Below are 21,442 nucleotides of genomic sequence, written 5' to 3' on the forward strand. Positions count from 1 at the left end.
CGAGGGGACATAGCTTTAAATTGAGGGGTGATAGATATAGGACAGACTTCAGAGGTCGGTTCTTTACTCAGAGAGTAGTAAGGGCGTGGAATGCCCTGCCTGCAAAAGTAGTAGACTCGCCAACTTTAAGGGCATTTAAATGGTCATTGGATAAACATATGGATGATAATGAAATAGTTTAGGTTAGATGGGCTTCAGATTGGTTTCACAGGTCGGCGCAACATCGAGGGCCGAAGGGCCTGTACTGCGCTGTAATGTTCTATGTTCTAAGAGATTAGGATGCAAAATGGTTGCCACATTGTTACGTGAAGGCAGCTAATGATCAGCTAGCAATGTCTTCTCAATGAAGGTAAAAATCAACTATGGCACAAAACAGAACCTCAGATAATTCAAAGCTTGTCATCACAAAAATATGCAACCTTTTCAAAAGCTGCAACTACATATATATGACATTTGATACAAAATTCCTCTTAGCATGTTTTTAATGAAAACAAAATTTAATTATAGACAACAGCTTATACTCTGTATCGTAATGAAACATGTCAAGATGCTTCACAACAGCATCAAGCAAAATTTAACAATGAGCTATAAGGATATTCACAAACAACCAAATGTTTGGCCAACAGAAAAGTGTTGAAGAAGGAAAACAAGGGAAGTTGAGTGTGGCAAAAAAAATTTGAAGAAATTTCAGACGACATCGGTTTGTCAGCTGAAGGCACAGCACAAATGGTGCAAAATTAAAACCAGGATGCTCAGAAGATCAGAAGTGGACCAGTATAAATTTCTCATAGAATTATAGACATCAAGAAAATTAGTGATAAAACCATACAGGGATTTGACAACAATGTTGAGAATATTAACATTAAGGTGTTTGCTTAGCCAACAGCCAATGTGGCTCACTGAGTACAGGGGTGATGGTTGACTGAAACAGGGCTGGCCACATAAGCAGAGAGTTCCTACTATCTCTGAGTATTGAATGAGGTCAAGTTTCCAGAGTGTAGAAAGTGCAAAGCCGGCAAGTGTGTTAAAATGATCACATCCAGAGGGAACAAAGAACGAATGAGGGTTTCAGAAGCACACGAGCAGAGACAGAAGAGGAATCGAGATGATTTACAGAAATAAAAACAGATTAGTGTTAATTGATAACATGGCTTTTGCATTATTAACTCTCAAGCAGTTACCAGTCTTTACCAAGACTAAAAGCAGAAAAGGGGTGAGATAGCAGTCTTACCATTACACTAAAAAATTGACTTTTCTTAAAAAAAAAGGCAGGAACTCTAAGAATCCACATGAAAATCATTTGATTGCAGGATACAAATGACCTATCTTTTGCTTACCGTATGTTAAGTGACAGGAGAACAATCAATATATCTAATAGTAGACGTTCACCACCTTCTCTCATTTTCCCACCTTTCCAATCCAACATGGCCAGGATTCCCTGGCTGAGGAAAAGAACCACATCATCAGGAGGAGGAGCACTATAAAGTTGCTCACAACTCTGAAATAGCCATTCTGGTACATCACGACCTCTTTGAATGGAATTAAACAGCAGATCATGAACCTTCAAAGAAGATGAAAAGCAATTAAGGTATAAAAATAAAGAGACTTCTTTAAAATGGTCAAAAGTACAAAAGGATAGATCATCTCACAGCATATGATGTTAGTGATATCTTCCCCCTACCTTTCAGCTCAAAGGTTTACTCTGTCATAACTTGCTATGGATACACGCTGAAAATGGTATTGGGACAATGGTGAGCAGTAGGACCAACAGTGCATCTACGCTAAAAGGCAGAAATTCCAATCATGTTCCAAATTTACAATGCTTTCGTGACCAATCACCCTCACTTGCAGCCTTTACCCATTCAAACTAAAGCCAGTTAAAACAAGCTGCACCTAGGTAGAGGTCAAAGTGTCCAATTTTTAAATTAACTATCCATCTCCAACACCACACCCCGACAAATAAAAATCACTTCAATTTCCCAACTTGCCCTGGAGTTAAAATGACATCCACCATTTCAGGCAGGAGAAAAATCTTTAACCCAACTAGCTCACAGTAATCCCTTGTATCATCATATATTGATTTAAGTTGAATGATCTGGTATGATAAGGCATTCAGGTCATACAGAAAATTATTCTCCATTACCACAATATACAATTAAGTTCACCCAGAGATAAAATTTGGGCACAGAATTTTGAAGTTTTGTTTTAGTTATGATATCCCTGTAAGAATTGTTAATTTTTTAAATTTTGTATTGTTTATTAAAGAGTATAAAGAGACACTTTGAGGAAACGTTAATATAGTGGTAATTTCACTGGACTAGAAAACTAAAGACCCGGCCCAATGCCCTAAATCAATATCAAATGATCACCTTCCAGAGCTTTAGGTCAAGGACAAAATTAACGGCTGGGTCTCCAAACAGCAGACCCACTCACCAATTTTGGCAACAATTCATCATGGTCCACAACAGTCTTGATAAAGAGAAGTGCAGCCATCCCTGCTGTATTCTGAACAGTCTGTAAGAAGTCTCCTGAGTGGCAGGAACAAAACAAGAAGTGGGAGAAAAGGGACAGGGCATGCAGCCAGCCTTATATATCTGTAATAAATCATCTGCTTTAATTTAAGAGGAAAAAGCATTTATTGTCCACTGCCAAGCTTACCATCTAGGAGTATTTCAATAAAGCACGTGAGCAGCCCACACATAGTTTTCCGGAGAGACGGCTGAGTATTTCTACAGAGAATGTCACGTATTTTCTCTTGAACTTTCTGAACAAGGACCATAGCAGTTTTCAAGGCTGCCAATAAATCATGCATCAGCTTGTTTTGCAGAATATGCTGTCCACTGAGGTTCCTAGAGCAAAATTAAATACCAGTCATCGTTTAACCCCAAATAATAATTTTAAGAAATTATTATATCTGTTGCCAAAAATTTCTAATTTAATAGTCTAGGTTTAATGAATCAGGCATAAATGCTAAATTTACAGGCTTTCCCCAATAACTGTGTTTCAGATCAGAAACGAATGCAATAAAATACACTATGCCTGATCTTAAACAAACTTGGATCACAGCGATTTAAAATTTTATTTGGAATTTGACCTTAAATATGATTACTCTGCAATTATTGATAATTGTATTCTCATGTAAATGCACCAAGAAACTCAAAGGTCATACAACACAGTAGTGGCATATTTACATTGAGCAGATGATCCACAAGCAAAGCTCCTGGTGCATGATTATTCACCCAGTTTGAAGAACCAGGGAAGGTATTTTCCGAGCAGCAACAACATAAAAACAATCAAATATCATTAGCAGCCTAGATCATCCAACAGGAAGAAATTAATTGCACCAATGTAGAGGGGAGTTGTGATTCAGGACTATGACGAAATGCCAACAAAACTGACTCAGTGGGAAGCAGAAACTTCTGATAAGCAATTATCCAACTTCTGAAACATCCATAAAATTCTCCAACTCTCAGCTGGAAGCAGAGTCTTCAAATGATTCCAACTCACTGACCAAAATAGTTAACCAGGAAAAATTAGAAAAATTGTAAATTCCTCCAACCCTTAGGTAACTACAGAACTGACATCTCAGACTCACCACTGACAGCTTTCCTCTCCTTGGGACTCCAGAGAGGCCTGAAACTGCCAACTACTCTGATCCCCAATTCGCTATAGGGCTTCCAAACACAACCACACCTGATCCCTACTCAGATCAAAGAACTCCATCAAGCTGTGAACCCCTGCCAGACCCAAGTTTCCCTAACTTAGTCTCAACAGCACAACCTCCTACTGACCCCAGCTTGAAGCCACTGGTCAAATACCCACACCCTCAATCAAAACTTCATGGACCCAACTCCCCCAGCCAGATCCACCTTCCACACTATGCGCATCCCACGTAAACTGCACCTGCACCACCCACCCCACACCGACTTCGATTTCATATGTCTCTCAGTAACTGTCAAAATTGCTTAAAGACCAGTAAATAACAGCACTTACTGTCTTTTTTTCAAAAGAATGGATCTTTCTGCTGCTGACTGCAAGGGTTCTTGGACTCATATGTGCTTCATCAGATGGAAAGTCCCCTCATCCAGACACTTGCCCAAAAAAGTAAGTTGGCAACTTTTGGTCTGATCTGGATTCGAAATAAGGTTTCTGACTCAGATTGGAAGATTTTTGCTAGTAGTATGAACTGCATTTAATTAATGCTTATGGGCTTTTCCCAATATTAGTGGAAGTTTTTGCATACATATGTAAAAATGGAATAATCAGCTCATCACAGCCAAGAAAACTGCATCAGTTCATGCTACTCAAGCACAATGTATACTATCTGCACATGTATAATACCTGAAGTAGTCTCCAACCTAGTCAAGACATTTTTATCATCCCACCTATAATGTAACACCCTATACTGAGTCAAGGCTGCCTACAGCACTTAACACAAATGCAGAATAAAAGAACTGTAGGTTTGCAACCAAATTCATTAATTTTACAATCATGAATCATAATCATTGGTGATTTTTGCTTAATTTAGATAATTTGATGTCTTATCATATCTGCAGCCAGAAACAAAGATACATTTTAGAAATACTCACTTATTTTGAAGCTTATAATCCATTAACGCCGTATGCAGAAACTGAAGGACTACAAAGTAAAATAGAAGCAGTTACAAAAGCAAACTTACAAATTACTTCAATGTTCTTTATGCTAAACTATAAGCAGTCACATTTGTGGTCATTGACTATTTTTCTACAGAATGGATTTGGAAAGGGTTACTTTGAATACAGGATGTCTTAATCACAGTGTGCACTCTCAGTATTTTACAAAAGATGTCCCAGCTTGAAAGGTGGTTGGTATATAAAGAATAATTAGTGGTTACTTCTCCAAAGTTGAAATAACAAAAAAATTCATGAGGATTCAGAATGGCACTATCATTAGTGTTGGAAAGCCCCTTGATTGGTCTTGGAGAAGGCTTTTAGGAACAAATGTGGTTCCAAGGAAGATAGTCAGGGTTTCTGAAATGGGCAACTACAAGTAGCAAAAGACAAGGGTAAGAAATTCCACCCAGGGCTTGCAAAGAGATCATTCTGATTAAGCAAGAAAGGTAATCTACTAAAATTGGGATAGCATTGCACATCCTTCATTTTTTTTAAGTTGTGTAGCTACATGTGGGATTGGGTTCGAAAAATGCTTGACTACTTCAACAAGTAGCCAATGTTACTGGAATCTTTTATGCATTAACACAACCCAAACATGTTACAAATCAAATTTAAATTAAATTATTTTCAAAGTAAAGCATTTCATTTAGTCTTAAACAACTGCCCATAGGTGAACACAAATGTTAGGATCAAGCAACTTAAAATTGATCAGTTTAACACTGATGACAAGATATGCACATGGTGAGTCAAGACCAAAACATCGTGGCAAAATGTGATAAAGAAAGGAGCAGTTCACTCAATTCCACTTCATGTACAACTTACAGGTAAGATTTCAAGAGAAGTGGAATGATTGCAACAAAGTAAAATGAACGTGTAAGAGAACATTCCAAAATAAGCATTTTAACAGAGTGTTTATACCCACAACAAATGGTGCTCTGAACCATGCACATCGACACAGTTGCACCTGTGATGTCATGCCACACCATACCACAACAGTAATAACAATAAACAGTTTTCAGCTCCTGAATCTGAGGAACAACTCAAAAATTATGCCTCGAGAATACAGTTCTGAGGAAGGGTCACTGGACCCGAAACATTAACTCTGATGTTTTTTCTCTACAGATGCTGCCAGACCTTGAACTTTGTTAACAACTTACACAAACACGATAGACTTGGGAAGGAGAACAAAGTTTAAACATTTGCAATCTTCAATTGAGAATATAGTTAATACAGGAGATAAGTGAAACATGGTATAATAATAATAATAATAATGAATAAACTCGCTAAGTATTAATAGCTGTTAGCTTAAACAACTCTGAATTAAATTAATTGAAAAAACAATATTGTGATCTTTCACATCTGCATACGTTGCTCCATCTCACAGTGTGAACGTTTATAAACGCACCCAAATACAAAACAGAACAACCTACCATCCAAACAGAGGCACTGTGTACACATTTCACCTGTGTAAAAGGTACAAATCAGAGTGATTACTTTATTGAGCATACATCGTAATTAGAAACAATGATATTAGGTTATCAATTTCCTATTCATTCCTGTCCAGGACCTCAGGTAATTCTTTTCTTTTCTCTAAAAGGACGAAATTTTTAAAATCGAAAGCCTACCAAAAGCTAATTATGATAGAAAGCATAGGAAAGGCTGTTTCCAGTGGCTGGAAAGTTGAGGGATAATCAATTTTCAATTATCATACAGCGAAAGAGTAAAAAGCAGTTAGAAGAAAGTCATCTACGCAGAGCATTGTTTTATCACATAATTATTAACATTGCACTTTTTAAGGGAAAACTGAATAAATACTTGAAGCAAGATAAGATCCAGGACAATAAGGAGAATGCAGAATAGTAGAATTAGTTTGGTTTGTTTCAAGTGAAGAACCAATCCAAATATAATGGGCTAAATAGCTTCTTTCTAACTGCTAGAGTTCAAAGTTCATGCACAAGTCAGCTGCATACGTAACAAAAAATACAAGATGTAGGAGGAAAATAAAATTTTATGTTCCAGAAGTCCTGAACACAAAATTATTCAAGCTTATGCAATTCATCAAATCTTACCCAGGCTAAAATTCTCCATGCATGCTGCAATGGAATCAATCACCTTCCTGACATGGGATTTATCCACTACCAACATTTCTTCCTTTAGGCAACTGATGAGACAACTAACCACTTCTTCCTTCAAGTTTTCAGGAATGCCACTCAATGCACTGCAAAAGGAAATTAGTATCAATTGTGAATGAAGCATTTGGTGTAAAAATGTTAAAAATAAGCATTCGGTGTTGGTATGCTTCATTTAAAAATTTTTAACACAGTACAAAAACTACTTGTTGGAAGTCACTGCACAACAGATGCAATTCAACATGCCTCGTATATATTGCTGCTAAACAAAGGACTTGCATTAATTTATTTCTACCAAGTTAACAACTAAATCAAACAATGCAAACAACGTGCATGTCTCAGACAGAGCCAGCTCAAAAGATACTAAAGACAAAGTACACTGTTGAATCACATTCTGCATAAGTAGTTGGTCAACCCTTGCATAGCAATGTAAATATTTCAAACACAAAGAAAATAGAAACTATTTTTTATTCATTCACGGGATGACAGCATCACTGACTAGGGCAACATTTATTGCCATCCGTAAGTGCCCAGAGGGCAGTTGAGAGACAACTACATTACTGTAGGCCAGATCAGGTAAGCACAGCAGATTTTCTTCCCTAAAGGACATTAGTGAACCAGATGGGTTTTTCCGACAATCAGAAATGGATTCATGGTCATCAGTAGACTCTTACTTCCAGATTTTTTTAATGAATTCAAATTCCACCATCTGCCAATGATGAGATCCAAGTCCTGGTTCTCAGAACATTACCTAGGCCTCTGGATTAATAGTCCAGCAATAATATCACCGGGCCGTCGCCTTCCCGTGGTAATGGCAAATTTAAAATTAGGTTGGGCCAAGTAATGATGAAAATAAAATCTCTTGACGCTGGGAGTAACATTAGCATACTTTTGGCTGGAGTGTGGAAATACAATTTAAGTAGAACTTCCCAAAACATACTTCATAAAACTGTTTTCACTCTTCTCTGCCAACACATCATTGAAACATAACCAGTTTTAAACTGAAAATATTAAATTACAACATGAACACTAAAATGTTCTGAAAACCTATACATAGTTGCAAAAGTAAATATCAAGTTAACAGTTGTTCCTCAAGACAATGCAAATCTGACAACTATTGCAACAACAAATTCTCGATTAAATACACAGGTGTCAGTTGCTCCCATGCATGATCCAAGAGCAATACTTTTAAGGGAGTGTATTCCCAATGTTCCTTATCATTTTGCACAATAAGCCAGAATCATAGCAATTACACATTTGTAAGCTCTTACTTACATGCTTTTTGTTCACATATAGGCTGCCTGAAGATCAATACTAGCTCACAGTCAAGTCAAGATTAGAAATGACGATGTTAAATCCTGATAGCCAGACTACAAAAGGAAGAAACCAGAACTAATCTATATTCACAAAGTGAATCATTACAGGTCTCACCTTTTGCTATTAACTGCTTGTTTATATCTGAACAAATAACTACACAGTCAATACCTTCTATCTGCAAATATTTAATCTCAATTGACACAACTACCATACACCCAATATCAATAGTACCGGTGCAAAATAAGGGACAGCTCATGCTTCCACCATGGGGTTGATGGCATTATCGCTGGACTAGTTAATAATCTAAAAACCAAATGACTGTTCTAGGGACCTGGGCTCAAATTCAATAAAATCTGGAATTCAAAGTCTAATGATGACTGTGAAAACATTTACAAATTGTCATAAAAACCCATTGCATTCAGTAATGAAAAGTGCTGTTCTTAACTGGTTTGGCCTACCTGTGACTCCAGATCTGCAACAATGTAAGTGGCTCTTAACTACCTTCTGAAATGGCTTAATTCAGATATGTCAGATTGTTGAAAAGTCTTAAAAAAAAGGAATGAAACAAATAGATCACCTGACACCGATCTAGGAGAGACAAGAAAGAGGCAAATAGATAGAGAGAATCTCAGACTGATCAAGTAAATGGAATTGTATCTCACAATGTCCCAGACACCAGCATCAGTACAACTGGGTATGCCCTGTCCCACCAGCAGAAAAGATCCTGCAGAGGTGGCAGAACAGTTGGGAGGGAGTCATCCTAAGAATCTTCAACATCGACTCTGGAGCCAATTAAATCTCACAACATCACGAAGAATCAGTGTTCCTCCATGTTGAACACCACTGGAGGAAGCACTAAAGGCAGCAAGGGTGCAGAATGTACCCTTGGTGGGAAACTTCGATTTCCATCAAAGTGACTCTATAGCATCACTACTGCCCAAACTGGTCAAGTTCTAAAGCTGGTAGACCAAGTCTGCAACAGGTGGCAAGGGAATGAACAAGAGGGTAAAAAAGAAAATCACAATTCACTCCATCCTCTCCTATCTTCTTGTCAGGTACATCTGTTCATGACAGTATCATTAAGAACGAACATTGCACATTCTTTGTGCAAAGGAATCTCACCATCACATTGTTTCTGACACCACAACTGTGCTAGTTGAGACATACTTCAAACAGTTCTAGTAACTCAAGTCTCAGCATCCACAAGGTACTGTGTGTTTGAGTGCAACTCTGCTGCTGATGGTGCAATCTACAACCAGATGGCCTGCATATTCTCCATCCTAACATTATTACTTAGCCAGTGGGTAGCCGCGTGTTCAATGAAGAGTGCAGGAGAGCATACCAGAAGCAGCATCAGGCAGACCTAAAAACAAGGTATCAATCTGGCAATGCTACAAATCAGGACTAATGATTAAAAAGCACAAGTTGTAAGTGATAAGCTGGAAAATGCAATTCCACAACCATTGGATCAGGTGGAGTAGGGCTGTCACTATTGACCAGAAATTGAACTGGACTAGCCATATAAACATTCTGGGCAGAACAGCAGGTGAGAAATTAAAAGTCCTGCAGTCAGAAACTTATCTCCTGACTCACTGTTTAGAGAAGGCATAAGTCAGGACTATGAAGGAATACTCCCCATTTCCTTGGATGAGTTCAGCTTCACACAACAATCAAGAAGCTTGACACAATCCAGTACAAAGCAGCCTGCTTGACTGGAAACATATCTACAAAAAATCATTCCCTCCGCCAATGTCAACTGGCAAGTTACAAGATGCATTGCAAAACTTTCACCAAATTCCTCAGACAGAGCCTTCCAGCAAACACTATCATCTGGAAGAGGTAGGGTAGCAGTTACTTGGTAACATCATTAGCTGCAAGTTCCCCTCCAAGCCACTTACATTCCTGACTTAGAAACGTATTGTTGTTCCTTCAGTACTGTTCGGTCAAATTCTGGAACTCCCTCTCTAATGGCATTGTGGGTCTATTCACAGCAAATGGACTGCAGTGGTTTAAGGTAGCAGCTCACAATCAAGGATATCTTGGGATGGGAAAATAAATGCTGCCCCAGCCAGCAATGTCAACATCCCACGAATGAATAAAAAAATTGATTTAAAATGTAAACACTCAATTCCCATTTCAAAAAACCTATCTTTTGATCTTATTGTTTATTCACAAACACGGGGCAAATAATTTCCGAGCACAATCTCACACAATGTTTTTCCTCAACTGCATGATAAAGTGATAATAGTTTATATAATGAAAACAAAATTCTGGAAATGTCCAGCAGGTCACGGAGGTCAGCAGAGTGAGAAAATGAAATTAATGTTTCAGATCAATAACTTTCATCAGAACAAAAACGTCATGAAAGCTTATTGACCTGAAACATGAACTTTGTTTCTCTGTTTGTGCCTGAAGTATTTCCAGCATTTTCTGTTTATATTCCTGGTTTCCAGGATATGTCATGATTTGGTAAATCAATTTTCACCTTCCATCATCCGATTTTTAATACCCGAAATTTTCATGGACTAAAATGGCTTTAAACAAAAAAAAGAAGATACTGACAAATGATGGCTGCAGTAGTCACCTGACCAATTTGAGCCTAGCTCACAATACAAATTTGTGCTAAGCAAAGAAAGTGTGAACTGAAATTGATATTTAATAAAAAGGCACCAAACTCATTCAGATGTTGAGAAATCCTTGGTAGGCAAACAGGAGGCTGTAAGAACACAGCAAGTCAGGCAGCATCTGGAGAAAAGGAGAAGTCAAAGTTTTGGATATTACCCTTCTTCAGGGCTGTGGGTAGAGGCAGCTGCAGATAAAAAAGTTGGAGAGGGGTAGCAGAATGGTAATAATAGGTGCACACTGATAGTAGGTACAACCTGGTTGGTCAATGGGAGGGATGAACCTGGTTGGTAGCTAGAAGGGAGGGTCGGTAGGCAGAATGAAAGAGAGGAAGTAGGGCTGAAAGGAAGCCCGGGGACGGGTGGGAAGGTTATTTGAAATTAGAGAAATCCTTGCCTTCTATTTTTAATTTAAACCTTTGTGGAAATTTCACATATCGTAATGAAGGTCACCTGTAGATTGTCCAAATTGGAATAAAAATGATGCCATATGTGGAATATGCAAGAGAACTATATTTCAGAAAACCAACTTTTGGAAAGTGATGTGAGACGTATGAGTAACCACACAACTGGAAGACTTTCCCACTGTCTCTGCTTGTTTCCCCTGAACTTACATTAAAAAAAGCTGTGATTAAGTAAATTGAAGAAAGATCTATTCACCCCAAACTCAATGCTATTTACAGATTTCATCACTGATGAAGATACAAGTAATTCATTAAGCAATAACATTCTTGGGTTAAAATCTAACTTCATTTTGTACCAAACATATACCACTTTATAAACATTGTACCATTTATTTGTGTTCAATGTATCATTTTTCTCAGTATTAGTAAGAAAAAATTCCAGAGATAACAAGGTGTAGAGCTGGATGAACACAGCAGGCCAAGCAGCATCAGAGGAGCAGGAAGGCTGACGTTTCGGGCCTAGACCCTTCTTCAGAAATGGGGGAGGGGGAAGGGGGTTCTGAAATAAATAGGGAGAGAGGGGGAGGCGAATAGAAGATGGATAGAGGAGAAGATAGGTGGAGAGGAAACAGACAGGTCAAAGAGGCAGGGATGGAGTCAGTAAAGGTGAGTGTAGGTGGGGAGGTAGGGAGGAAGATAGGTTAGTCCAGGGAGGACGGACAGGTCAAGGGGGCGGGATAAGGTTAGTAGGAAGGAAATGGGGGTGGGGCTTGAGGTGGGAGGAGGGGATAGGTGGGAGGAAGGACAGGTTAGGGAGGCAGGGACGAGCTGGGCTGGTTTTGGGATGCGGTAGGGCGAGGGGAGATTTAGAAGTTTGTGAAGTCCACGATGATACCATTGGGCTGTAGGGTTCCCAAGCGGAATATGAGTTGCTGTTCCTGCAACCTTCGGGTAGTATCGTTGTGGCACTGCAGGAGGCCCAGGATGGACATGTCTTCTGAGGAATGGGAGGGGGAGTTGAAATGGTTTGCGACTGGGAGGTGCAGTTGTTTAGTGCGAACCGAGCGTAGGTGTTCTGCAAAGCAGTCCCCAAGCCTCCGCTTGGTCTCCCCGATGTAGAGGAGGCCACAACGGGAACAGCGGATGCAGTATACCACGTTAACAGATGTGCAGGTGAACATCTGCTTGATGTGGAAAGTCTTCTTGGGGCCTGGGATGGGGGTGAGGGGGGAGGTGCAGGGGCAGGTGTAGCACTTCCTGCGGTTGCAGGGAAAACTGTCGGTTGTGGTGGGGCTGGAGGGGAGTGTGGAATGGACAAGGGAGTCCCAGAGCGAGTGGTCCCTCCGGAAAGCAGATAAGGGTGGGGAGGGAAAAATGTCTTTGGTGGCGGGGTCGGATTGCAGATGGCGGAAATTCCACTTTCACTCAAGAAAGTATTGTTATCAAGCAAGCTATAATTAAAATGGTGTGATTGAGAAGAAAGCTAAAAGTAATTTCAAGTATTTTACGGCCAACAAGGGAGGTTCAAAAAAAAAAAGGGAGCAGATTCATAATGCCTTCACCTGGCCGTAACAAAATCTCTCAAGACTTATTAGCTCACTTACGAATGTACTGAAAACAGGATACAAATATTCTGTGAGTTACCTTGCTGTTGCTCTTTTCAGGGGGCTTCTGGATTCCAGACCCCAGTAAATTCTAACCAATATTTCCATACAGGTAGCACTCTGTGAATTACGCACATCATCTCCACCTAATTTTCTTAACAAACAGCCAATCTGAAAAGTGCAGAAAAACATATAAAGTGGTTTGTCGAAAATGTAGATTGTGTAAAATATAACAATTAAAGCTTCACCAGGAGAGAAAGCTTGCTCAATTCAAATTTGACTCAATTTCAATTAACAAGTGAGAAACCAATGAAATGTGTTCAGATTTCTAAATAGGAAATGGTGCTGTAGCTTTCCCAACGAGCAGTCACATAGCTTGCAAATCCCAGAGAAAAATAAGCTAATCAAGCTATTTAGTTTAAAAGTATTTCTTGTATATGATTCCAATAACAATGAAATAGAAAAAAAAAGTATCATATTTACCAGTGAGAAAAGTAAATAATATAGAAAGAAAAAGATACTCTTTAGTCTATGGTGGAAGAAACACTGTGATGGAGGACAGAGACTTAATTTACGCATAGCAGTGTAATTAATTGTACTGGAAGTATTTGAAATGGTGGATGATATCTAAAGCAGCAGTTAGTCATTTCTAATTTATGAAATCAGTCCCTGGGAGTAAATGTCTGACACCATTCATTATCAGATGGTAAGCATCTTCCTTCCATCACAAGGTCAAAGGTAGGGATGTTCGCTGATGATTCAGCACATTCATGACTCCTCAGACACTAAGCAGTCATGTCCAAATGCAACAAGTTCTGGACAATATCCAGACTCGGGCTGACATGTGGCAAGTAACATTCATGCCACATAAATGTCAGGCAATATTCATCTCCAATAGGAAACAAGCTAACTTGTGTCCCTTGACATTCATTTATGTTACCATCACTGAATCCCCTATCAACAACATCCTGGGGGTTACCATTGAACAGAAACTCAACTGGATTGGCCTTATAAATATAGTGGTTACAAGAGAAGATCCAAGACTAGGAATACTGCAGCAACTAACTCACCTCCTGATTCCCCTAAGCTATCTACAAGGCACAAGGCGGGATTGTGATGGAATACTCCCCACTGAACTGGATGGGTGCAGCTCCAACAACACTCAACAAGCTTGACACCATCCAGGGTAAAGCAGCCCGCTTGATTGGCACCAGATCCACAAGCATCCACTACCAACATTCAGACACTGTGGTGTATAAAATCTACAAGATGCACTGCAGAAATTCACCAAAGATCCTTAAACAGCACCTTCCAAATCTACAAGCACTTCCATCTAGAAGGACAAGGGGTGCAAATACAGTGGAACCCCACTACCTGCAAGTACCCCTCCAAGCCATTCACAATCCTGGCTTGGAAATATACTGCTGTTCCTTCACTGTCACCAGGTCAAAATCCTGGAATTCCCTCCCTAATGGCAATGCAGTCTACCTGGCCTGCAGCAGTTCAAGGTGGCAGCTCACCACCACCCTTTCAAGAGCAACTAGGGATAGGCAATAAATGTTGGAGAGTCAGCAACACCCATGTCCCATAAGCAAATAAAAAAAACATGAGAACTTCTAAGCTAATGCAAGTAGAAATGCCTGATACATATACCCTCACTGTTCACTGTCAAGTTAGAAAAGCAATTCTCTTTAAGGGTCAAATCAAACAGCTCCAAAGTCAACTGGCAACAGATGATGCTCACTGAACTTTGTATTTAGAAGCTGGGTTCATTTTGTTTGCCAGGCTTTGCATGTAAATTGATTAACTGGAGATGGTGATTTACTCGTGGTCTATAATAGATGAAAAGTACCATGGGTGATTTGGCGGTGTGAAAAATGCCATACGGTTGCTTGTAATAGCACTCTGGATATAAAAAGAAGAAAATTGAAAAAACAACAGAAACAAGAATGAGTTGGATAATCTGAAGGGTCTATTTCCATGCTGTATGACTTTATAGTCCGTTAGACATTCAATTCAAAAATGACTTCAAGACCTCGAACCCAATCTCAAGAAAAGGTAACAAAACATTTTAGAAGTAGCAATTTGCCGATCACGTCTTCTATAAAATATTGTTTGTTACAAATCCCTCATTTAATCCAATAATTTTTGAGTTAAATTTGAAATGAAGTGGTGTATTTACAGTGCTTGTTTTAAGACCCTTACACATTACTTTTTAAGGTCAACTGATTAAATCAGAGTCATGGAAAAAGGTATGAACATCACTTTCTGAAAACATAAATTGTGTCTTCAACTTCGTGACTATATTGTTCTGATACTGTTGTTCAGCAAAGTGGTTGAAATGAAGCCCAAACGAAGGAGCAAGACAAACTGACCTTCTTTAACAAACACAGTTGTTGTATTCCATCAGTGAGCTGTGTACATTCCAGCAGAAGATTTGCAAGACCATTCTCCTCAACACTTACTATGCCTGAGGGTAAAAAAAGATACATTTATTCTCCAAAAGTACAGTGATGTACGGCTAAGTGTATCTTGCAAGTGTACATGTGGTAAGCTGGATGCATATTATTCAAAACAATATATTGTAATTGGATGCAAAGTGAATAAAACCATTTACAGAGTTAAATGTAAAAGCATTTTAACTTTTCAGATTATGCAAAACCTTTTTGCACATGTAATACATTTAAGGAGCACAATATGTTCTAAAATCCTGAATCAAAGCAGTCTGAAGTACATATCATGAACTATTGCAAAGAAGCTCACTGATAAGAAGGTGGCTTTACTGGTTAAAAACATCAGCATTTCAGTTATTATCGACACTGCATCCAAACGCCACAACAAGACTTCATCACATGATTTAAAGCATAACTTCCACAGAGCACAGGTAGGTTGCCTCATTATAGGGAATGGTCCCCTTTGAATCAAGCATTAAGATGATAGTTATTCTAACGGTTCAGGTTCACAAAGTGCTTGACACTATTGAAAATTCGAAGTGTTTGGCCAATATTCCTCATTTCAGATTGTTACAAAATCAAATTCATCCCTTCGCTTTTTTGTAGGATCTTATGAACAAATATCCTGCCACAATTGTGTGACAGTAAATGCACGTTATAATGATGCATCACGTGTGTCATGAATATATGCATTTCTCAATGTTTGAAGTTTATTTACAGAATCAGAGTGCATCCATCACAGGAGGTCGACACTTGATTCATGCTCACGCCGGCTCTTTACAAAAGTAAAGAACTAGTCCCATTTCCTAGTCCTTTCCATGTAACTCTGGAACAATTTTTCTTTTCAGATAATTACTCCCTTCTAAAGTCACTGTTAAATGTCCACCACCACACTCAGTCAGTGCATTCTAGATCCAAACAATATGTTGCATAAAAAAAGTTTTGTTTTCCAACTGCCTTTGGCTCTTTTACCATTCATTTTAAATCAGTGTACGCTTCAATCAGTTCTGAAAAGACAGCATATTGGAATCAAAACGTTAACTCTGCTTCCCTCCCCACAAATGCTGCCAGACTTTCTCCTGAATTCCTCCAGCATTTTCTGTTTTTATTTCAAATTTCTGACACCCGCAGAATTTTGCTTTGAGTGTCACTTGTCCCTTCAGCTCATGGAAACAATCTCTCCCAATTTACTCTGTCCAAAATTTTCCAGATTTTCAGTTGAAGTTTTTCATCTTTTTGCAACTTTGTCTCTAAGGAATTCAACCCCAGTTTCCCCAAACCATTCACGTTAACTGAAATGCCTCATCCCTAGAACCATTCGTGCAAATATTTTATGAGCATTATCTAAGATCTCCGCATACGCCCTGACGTTACAAATTCAATATAAAATACCCTTTAACACACGGGCTCTACATCAAGACTGTACAAGTTGAAATTAGAAACCCAGGTGCACTAACACATTGTCCAATCCTGATTTCTTAATCGTGAGCTCTGTTTGCAAAGTGCTGCTGCTGCTTCATTGCTGAACAAATATTAGATCTGCCAAGGTCAGCTGGCCTCCACGGTAAGGCACACGGGTTCAAATTGTCCATATTGTCCATATCGTCCCGGGTTACACACTGTATGCCTCTGCGGCCTAAGGAGGAACAGCCTGGGCACTGCATCTGCAGCACACTCCGGATTCCGCTGCCTGTGACAGACACGGGTTTACTCACATCGCAATCTCGCTAGTTGATGCTGGTCGAGCACAATTCGACCAACGTCGAGGACTTTCTTCTTCTTCAGAACCATCGCCGCCACAGTTAGTTTTCAAACGGGAAAGGCTTCAAACGGGAAAGGCAAGAGCTCACTTGGAGATGACTTCAGGTTAGTCCTATTCTATGCTCACTTCAGGCAAGGGGCCAGCTTTCTAAAGAGGGACTGAAAGACACGACAGTTTAAAAATAAAAGCATTTAAAATGTGCTTCCCTCACAAAAGCCGGTTCCCTATCCGCCGCCACGCATCAACGACAACGCACGTGAACGTCAAAGCATCCCTTCACGTCCAAGCGTCTCTCCGCGAGATTCGGTCATATGGCCCGCCCCCAACGTGCACTAATCCCGCCCACACACGCCCCAACGTACACGGCTCCGCCCCACGCACGTACTCACCCCGCCCTCATGCGCTGATCCCATCCCGACTAGCCCCACACACTCTTGCCCGGCCTCACACGCACTGGCCCCGCCCCCACACTGGCCCCGCCCCACACACTGGCCCCGCCCCACACACACGCTGCCCCCGCCCCCCACACTCACTGAACCCCCTGCCTACTCTCACTGACATAAAAGCGCGTCCGGACGGCCTCTCGATAGGTGGAGGGCTACGTCAATCAGAGGATGTCAGTCTAGCATGTATGTTCCTTCCTCCGTGCTCCCAGGTGGATACAGTGCGCTAAGAATCCGCTGACAGCCAGCCAGCCAGCTGAGTGTGGGAAAGTCATCATCTCCTCGGTGCAGTCTCATCGGCATGGATAAGGGGATAGCAGTGGCAGCAGCCGGGGAGACCGCAGCTCGCCCCACGCCCAAAGCCCGCTTTGACATCTGCCCTCAGTTTCTGCTGGCAAATTTAACGGAGGGGAATAATAGCACATTGAATTAGTTAGACGGCTGCGGCAGTAAGCGAGACGTGGAATCTTGAAAGTGAGTACAGCATTTTTTTCAATATTCGTTATTGCATCTGATGTCATTTCACTGACAGCACAGTGCGGAAAAGATGAGGTTAAGGCGAATTTGGGAGTTCACACCAGTGTAGCGGTCATGGTTTGAATACAGTTCTTCCCCAACAAAGAAACATTTAGTGGGAACTCTTTGAACAAGTTGTTGTAAAGCATTACTCAGAGATGGTTACTTGGAGTCAATCATTTATTTGTTCAGTGTTCGTTTTTTAAGAGGGGGTGTTAATGAAAAAATACTTTGTTGTAAAACGTCCTCAGCGAATATTTCGAAGTGTGGTTATAAACTGGGCTTGGAAATTGTAGTCACTTGATAGTCTTTTGAATAAATAAATGACTTTTTTGTGAAAGCCACTGCAATGTTTGCAGAACTTTTGCGCTGTTTACGGTTTTGCTCCATACCAGACAACTGTTCAGCATAATTATACATTGAAAATTTGTTCCTTTTTACATGGATCGAAGAATTTACAATCTTTAGTGGTAAATTAATACCAGAACGTGTATTCTGTGTTTCAAACAGAATTTATTATCCGTTTACCATAACGTATAACTCGGGCTGTACAGAGCTGTATATTCTTACTAAGTGGTTTTCAGTTATTTTCAAATTTTTATTTGCTGACTGGTTTTCCAGTATTATTTATGGAAGGAAACCTGTCAAATATCTCAGTCTAACGAAATGCCATTCCAGACCCACATTATTATTAGGAATTCACTAGTGTCTCTCTTTAGGCAGATGGTGTCGGGCAATAAAATGTTGATCACAGAAATTAAGACTGTTTTTAAACTCATCACAGTTAACAACAGAAAATGCAAACTTCAGGTATGTGTCAAAAGTGCTTATTCTTGATTTTTGGGCAGTTTATTAACTTTAAAATAGTAGGAATTTGGCCTATTTTTAGCTGCAGGTGAACTAAAAAATTATCTTCATCCATATGCATGTGATGTACTTTTACTTTGTTACCCCCAGAATCCTTGATTGCTTTGTAGTTCAAATATCTGCCTTACTTACTCATCCTTTTTAATGTATTCAATGACCCAGCATCCACTGTTCTCTTTGAAAGAGAATTCCAAAGACTAATCATCATCTGAGAGAAGAAATTCCTACTCACATAGAACATAGAACAGTACAGGCCCTTTGGCCCACAATGTTGTGCTGATCTATTATCCTACTCTAAGACCAAACTCACCTGCATACCCTTCATTTTATTATCATTCATGTGCCTATCCAAGAGTCGCTTAAATATCCCTAATGCATCTGATTCCACGCATGCACCACTCTCTGTGTAAAGAACCTACCTCTGACATCTCCCCTATACCTTCCTCCAATCACCTTAAAATTATGCCCCCTCGTAATAATCATTTCCGCCCTGGGAAAAAGTCTCTGGCTATCCACTCTATCTATGCCTCTCATCATCTTGTACCCCTCTATCAAGTCACCTCTCATCCTTTTTCACTCCAATGAGAAAAACCCGAGCTCCCTCAACCTTTCCACATAAGATCTGCACTCCATTCCAGACAGCATCCTGGTAAATCTCCTCTGCACCCTCTCTAAAGCTTCCACATCCTTCCTATAATGAGGCGACCAGAATAGAACTCAATATTCCAAGTGTGGCCTAACCAGGGTTTTCTAGAGCTGCAGCATAACCTCACGGCTCTTAAACTCAATTCCACTGCCAGTGAAAGCCAATACCATACGCCTTCTTTACAACCCTATCAACTTGGCAGCAACTGTGAAGGATCCATGGACGTGGACCCCATGATCCCTCTGTTCCTCCACATTGCCAAGAATCCTGCCATCAACCCTGTATTCTGCATTCAAATTTGACCTTCCAAAATGAATCACTTTACAGTTTTCTGGGTTGAATTCCATCTGCCACTTCTTTGCCCATCTCTGCATCCTGTCAATGTCCCCTTGCAACCTACAACAGCCCTTCACACTATCCACAGCTACACCAGCATTCGTGATATCGACAAACTTACTAACCCACCCTTCCACTTCCTCATCCAAATCATTTATAAAGATCACAAAGAGCAGAGGTCCCAGAACAGATCCCTGAGGAACACCACTGGTCATGAGCTCCAGGCTGAATACTTTCCATCTACTACCACCCGCTGTCTTCTATTGGACAGCCAATTCTGTATCCAGACAGCCAAATTTCCCTGAATCCCATGCCTCCTTACGTTCTGAATGAGCCTACCATGGGGAACCTTATCAAATGCCTTGCTAAAATCCATATACACCACATCCACTGCTCTACCTTCATCAATGTGTTTTGTCACATCCTCAAAGAATTCAGTAAGTCTTGTGAGGCATGACCTGCCCCTCACAAAGCCATGCTGACTATTTCTAATCAAACTATGCTTTTCTAAATAATCATAAATACTATCTCTCAGAATCCTCTCCAATAATTTGCCCACCACAGAAGTAAGACTGACCGGTCTGTAGTTCCCAGTATTCTCCCTATTCCTTTTCTTGAACAAGGTAATAACATTTGCCAACGTCCAATCATCTGGTACTACTCCAGTGGATAGTGAGGACACAAAGATCATCGCCAAAGGTGCAGCAATCTCTTCGCTCGCTTCCCGTAGTAACCTTGGGTATAATTCTATGATCTATGATTCTATGATCTATGATCCCGTCTGGCCCAGGGGACTTATCTATCCTCATGGTTTTCAAAATTTCTAGCACCTCCTCCTTCCTAACATCAATCTGTCAGAGCATATCAGCCTATTTCACGCTGTCCTCACAAACTACAAGGTCCCTCTCACTAGTGAATACTGAAGCAAAGCAAGGCACCTCAGCCTTTAAATTGGAGATGCCTTTTCTAAACTGTGCCCACCCCCTACTCCGACCCCCAGTTTGAGAGACCCCAGAGAGGGAACCATCTTGAGGTACATTCTGTCAATCTCTCTCAGAATCGAAAGTTTCAACAAGGTTGATTAGTACAGGCTGTTATACTCAATCCTTCCTCACAAACCAAACCCTTCATCCTAGGAAATAAGATGCAAGTTGTTTTTAGGATATTGCTATGGCACTTGCTTCAACCGGAGTTTTACATTTGGGTTTGCATTTCTTGCCCGTCCCTGGTTGATCTTGAGAAGGTGCTGGTGTGCTGCCTTCTTGAACTGCTGCAGTCCACCTGATGTGGGTTGACCCACAATGCTGTTAAGGAGAGAATTCCAGGATTTGGACTCGGCGACAGTGAAGGAATGGCAATATATATCCAAGTCAGGATGGGAGTAACTTGGGGAACTTGAAGGTGGTGGTGTTCCCATATATCTGCTGCCCTTGCCTTTCCAAGTGAAAGTGGTTGTGGGTTTGGAAGGTGCAGTCTGAGGATCTTTAGTGAATTTCTGCAGTGCATCTTGTAGGTAGTACATACGGCTGCTACTGAGCAAATTTGGTGCAGGGATTAGATGCTTGTGGATGTAATGCCAATTAAGCGAGCTGCTTTGCCCTGGATGGTGTCAAGCTTCTTGAGTTGTAGGGGCTGCACTCATCCAGGTAAATGGGGAGTATTCCATCACACTCCTGACTTGTGCCTTGTAGA

The 21,442-nt window shown here is 40.3% G+C and overlaps 2 protein-coding genes across 3 annotated transcripts in view; one reads left to right on the forward strand and one right to left on the reverse strand.

The window, feature by feature from the left end:
* thada (THADA armadillo repeat containing) overlaps positions 1–17,192 on the reverse strand; it is a 256,405-nt gene extending 239,213 nt beyond the window's left edge. The window contains exons 1-10 of the mRNA XM_048601335.1: positions 16,896–17,192; positions 15,103–15,197; positions 12,768–12,898; positions 6,722–6,870; positions 6,083–6,115; positions 4,590–4,638; positions 2,659–2,849; positions 2,434–2,528; positions 1,338–1,561; positions 1,192–1,196 (exon numbers count right to left, since the gene is read on the reverse strand). Coding sequence (XP_048457292.1) covers positions 1,192–1,196; positions 1,338–1,561; positions 2,434–2,528; positions 2,659–2,849; positions 4,590–4,638; positions 6,083–6,115; positions 6,722–6,870; positions 12,768–12,898; positions 15,103–15,197; positions 16,896–16,971 — 1,048 coding nt within the window. The 5' untranslated portion in view covers positions 16,972–17,192. The remainder of the gene's footprint in view (positions 1–1,191; positions 1,197–1,337; positions 1,562–2,433; positions 2,529–2,658; positions 2,850–4,589; positions 4,639–6,082; positions 6,116–6,721; positions 6,871–12,767; positions 12,899–15,102; positions 15,198–16,895) is intronic.
* A 357-nt stretch (positions 17,193–17,549) lies between these two features.
* plekhh2 (pleckstrin homology domain containing, family H (with MyTH4 domain) member 2) overlaps positions 17,550–21,442 on the forward strand; it is a 121,884-nt gene continuing 117,991 nt past the window's right edge. Inside the window, exons 1-2 of one of the 2 annotated variants that reach the window (XM_048601254.1) lie at positions 17,550–17,859; positions 18,621–18,711. In XM_048601254.1, coding sequence (XP_048457211.1) covers positions 18,625–18,711 — 87 coding nt within the window. In that variant the 5' untranslated portion in view covers positions 17,550–17,859; positions 18,621–18,624. The remainder of the gene's footprint in view (positions 17,860–18,620; positions 18,712–21,442) is intronic. The other variant, XM_048601255.1, reaches the window with a different exon arrangement.

Source organism: Rhincodon typus, chromosome 9, assembly GCF_021869965.1.
Source record: "Rhincodon typus isolate 14 chromosome 9, sRhiTyp1.1, whole genome shotgun sequence".
In the NCBI taxonomy this organism is placed as follows: domain Eukaryota; kingdom Metazoa; phylum Chordata; class Chondrichthyes; order Orectolobiformes; family Rhincodontidae; genus Rhincodon; species Rhincodon typus.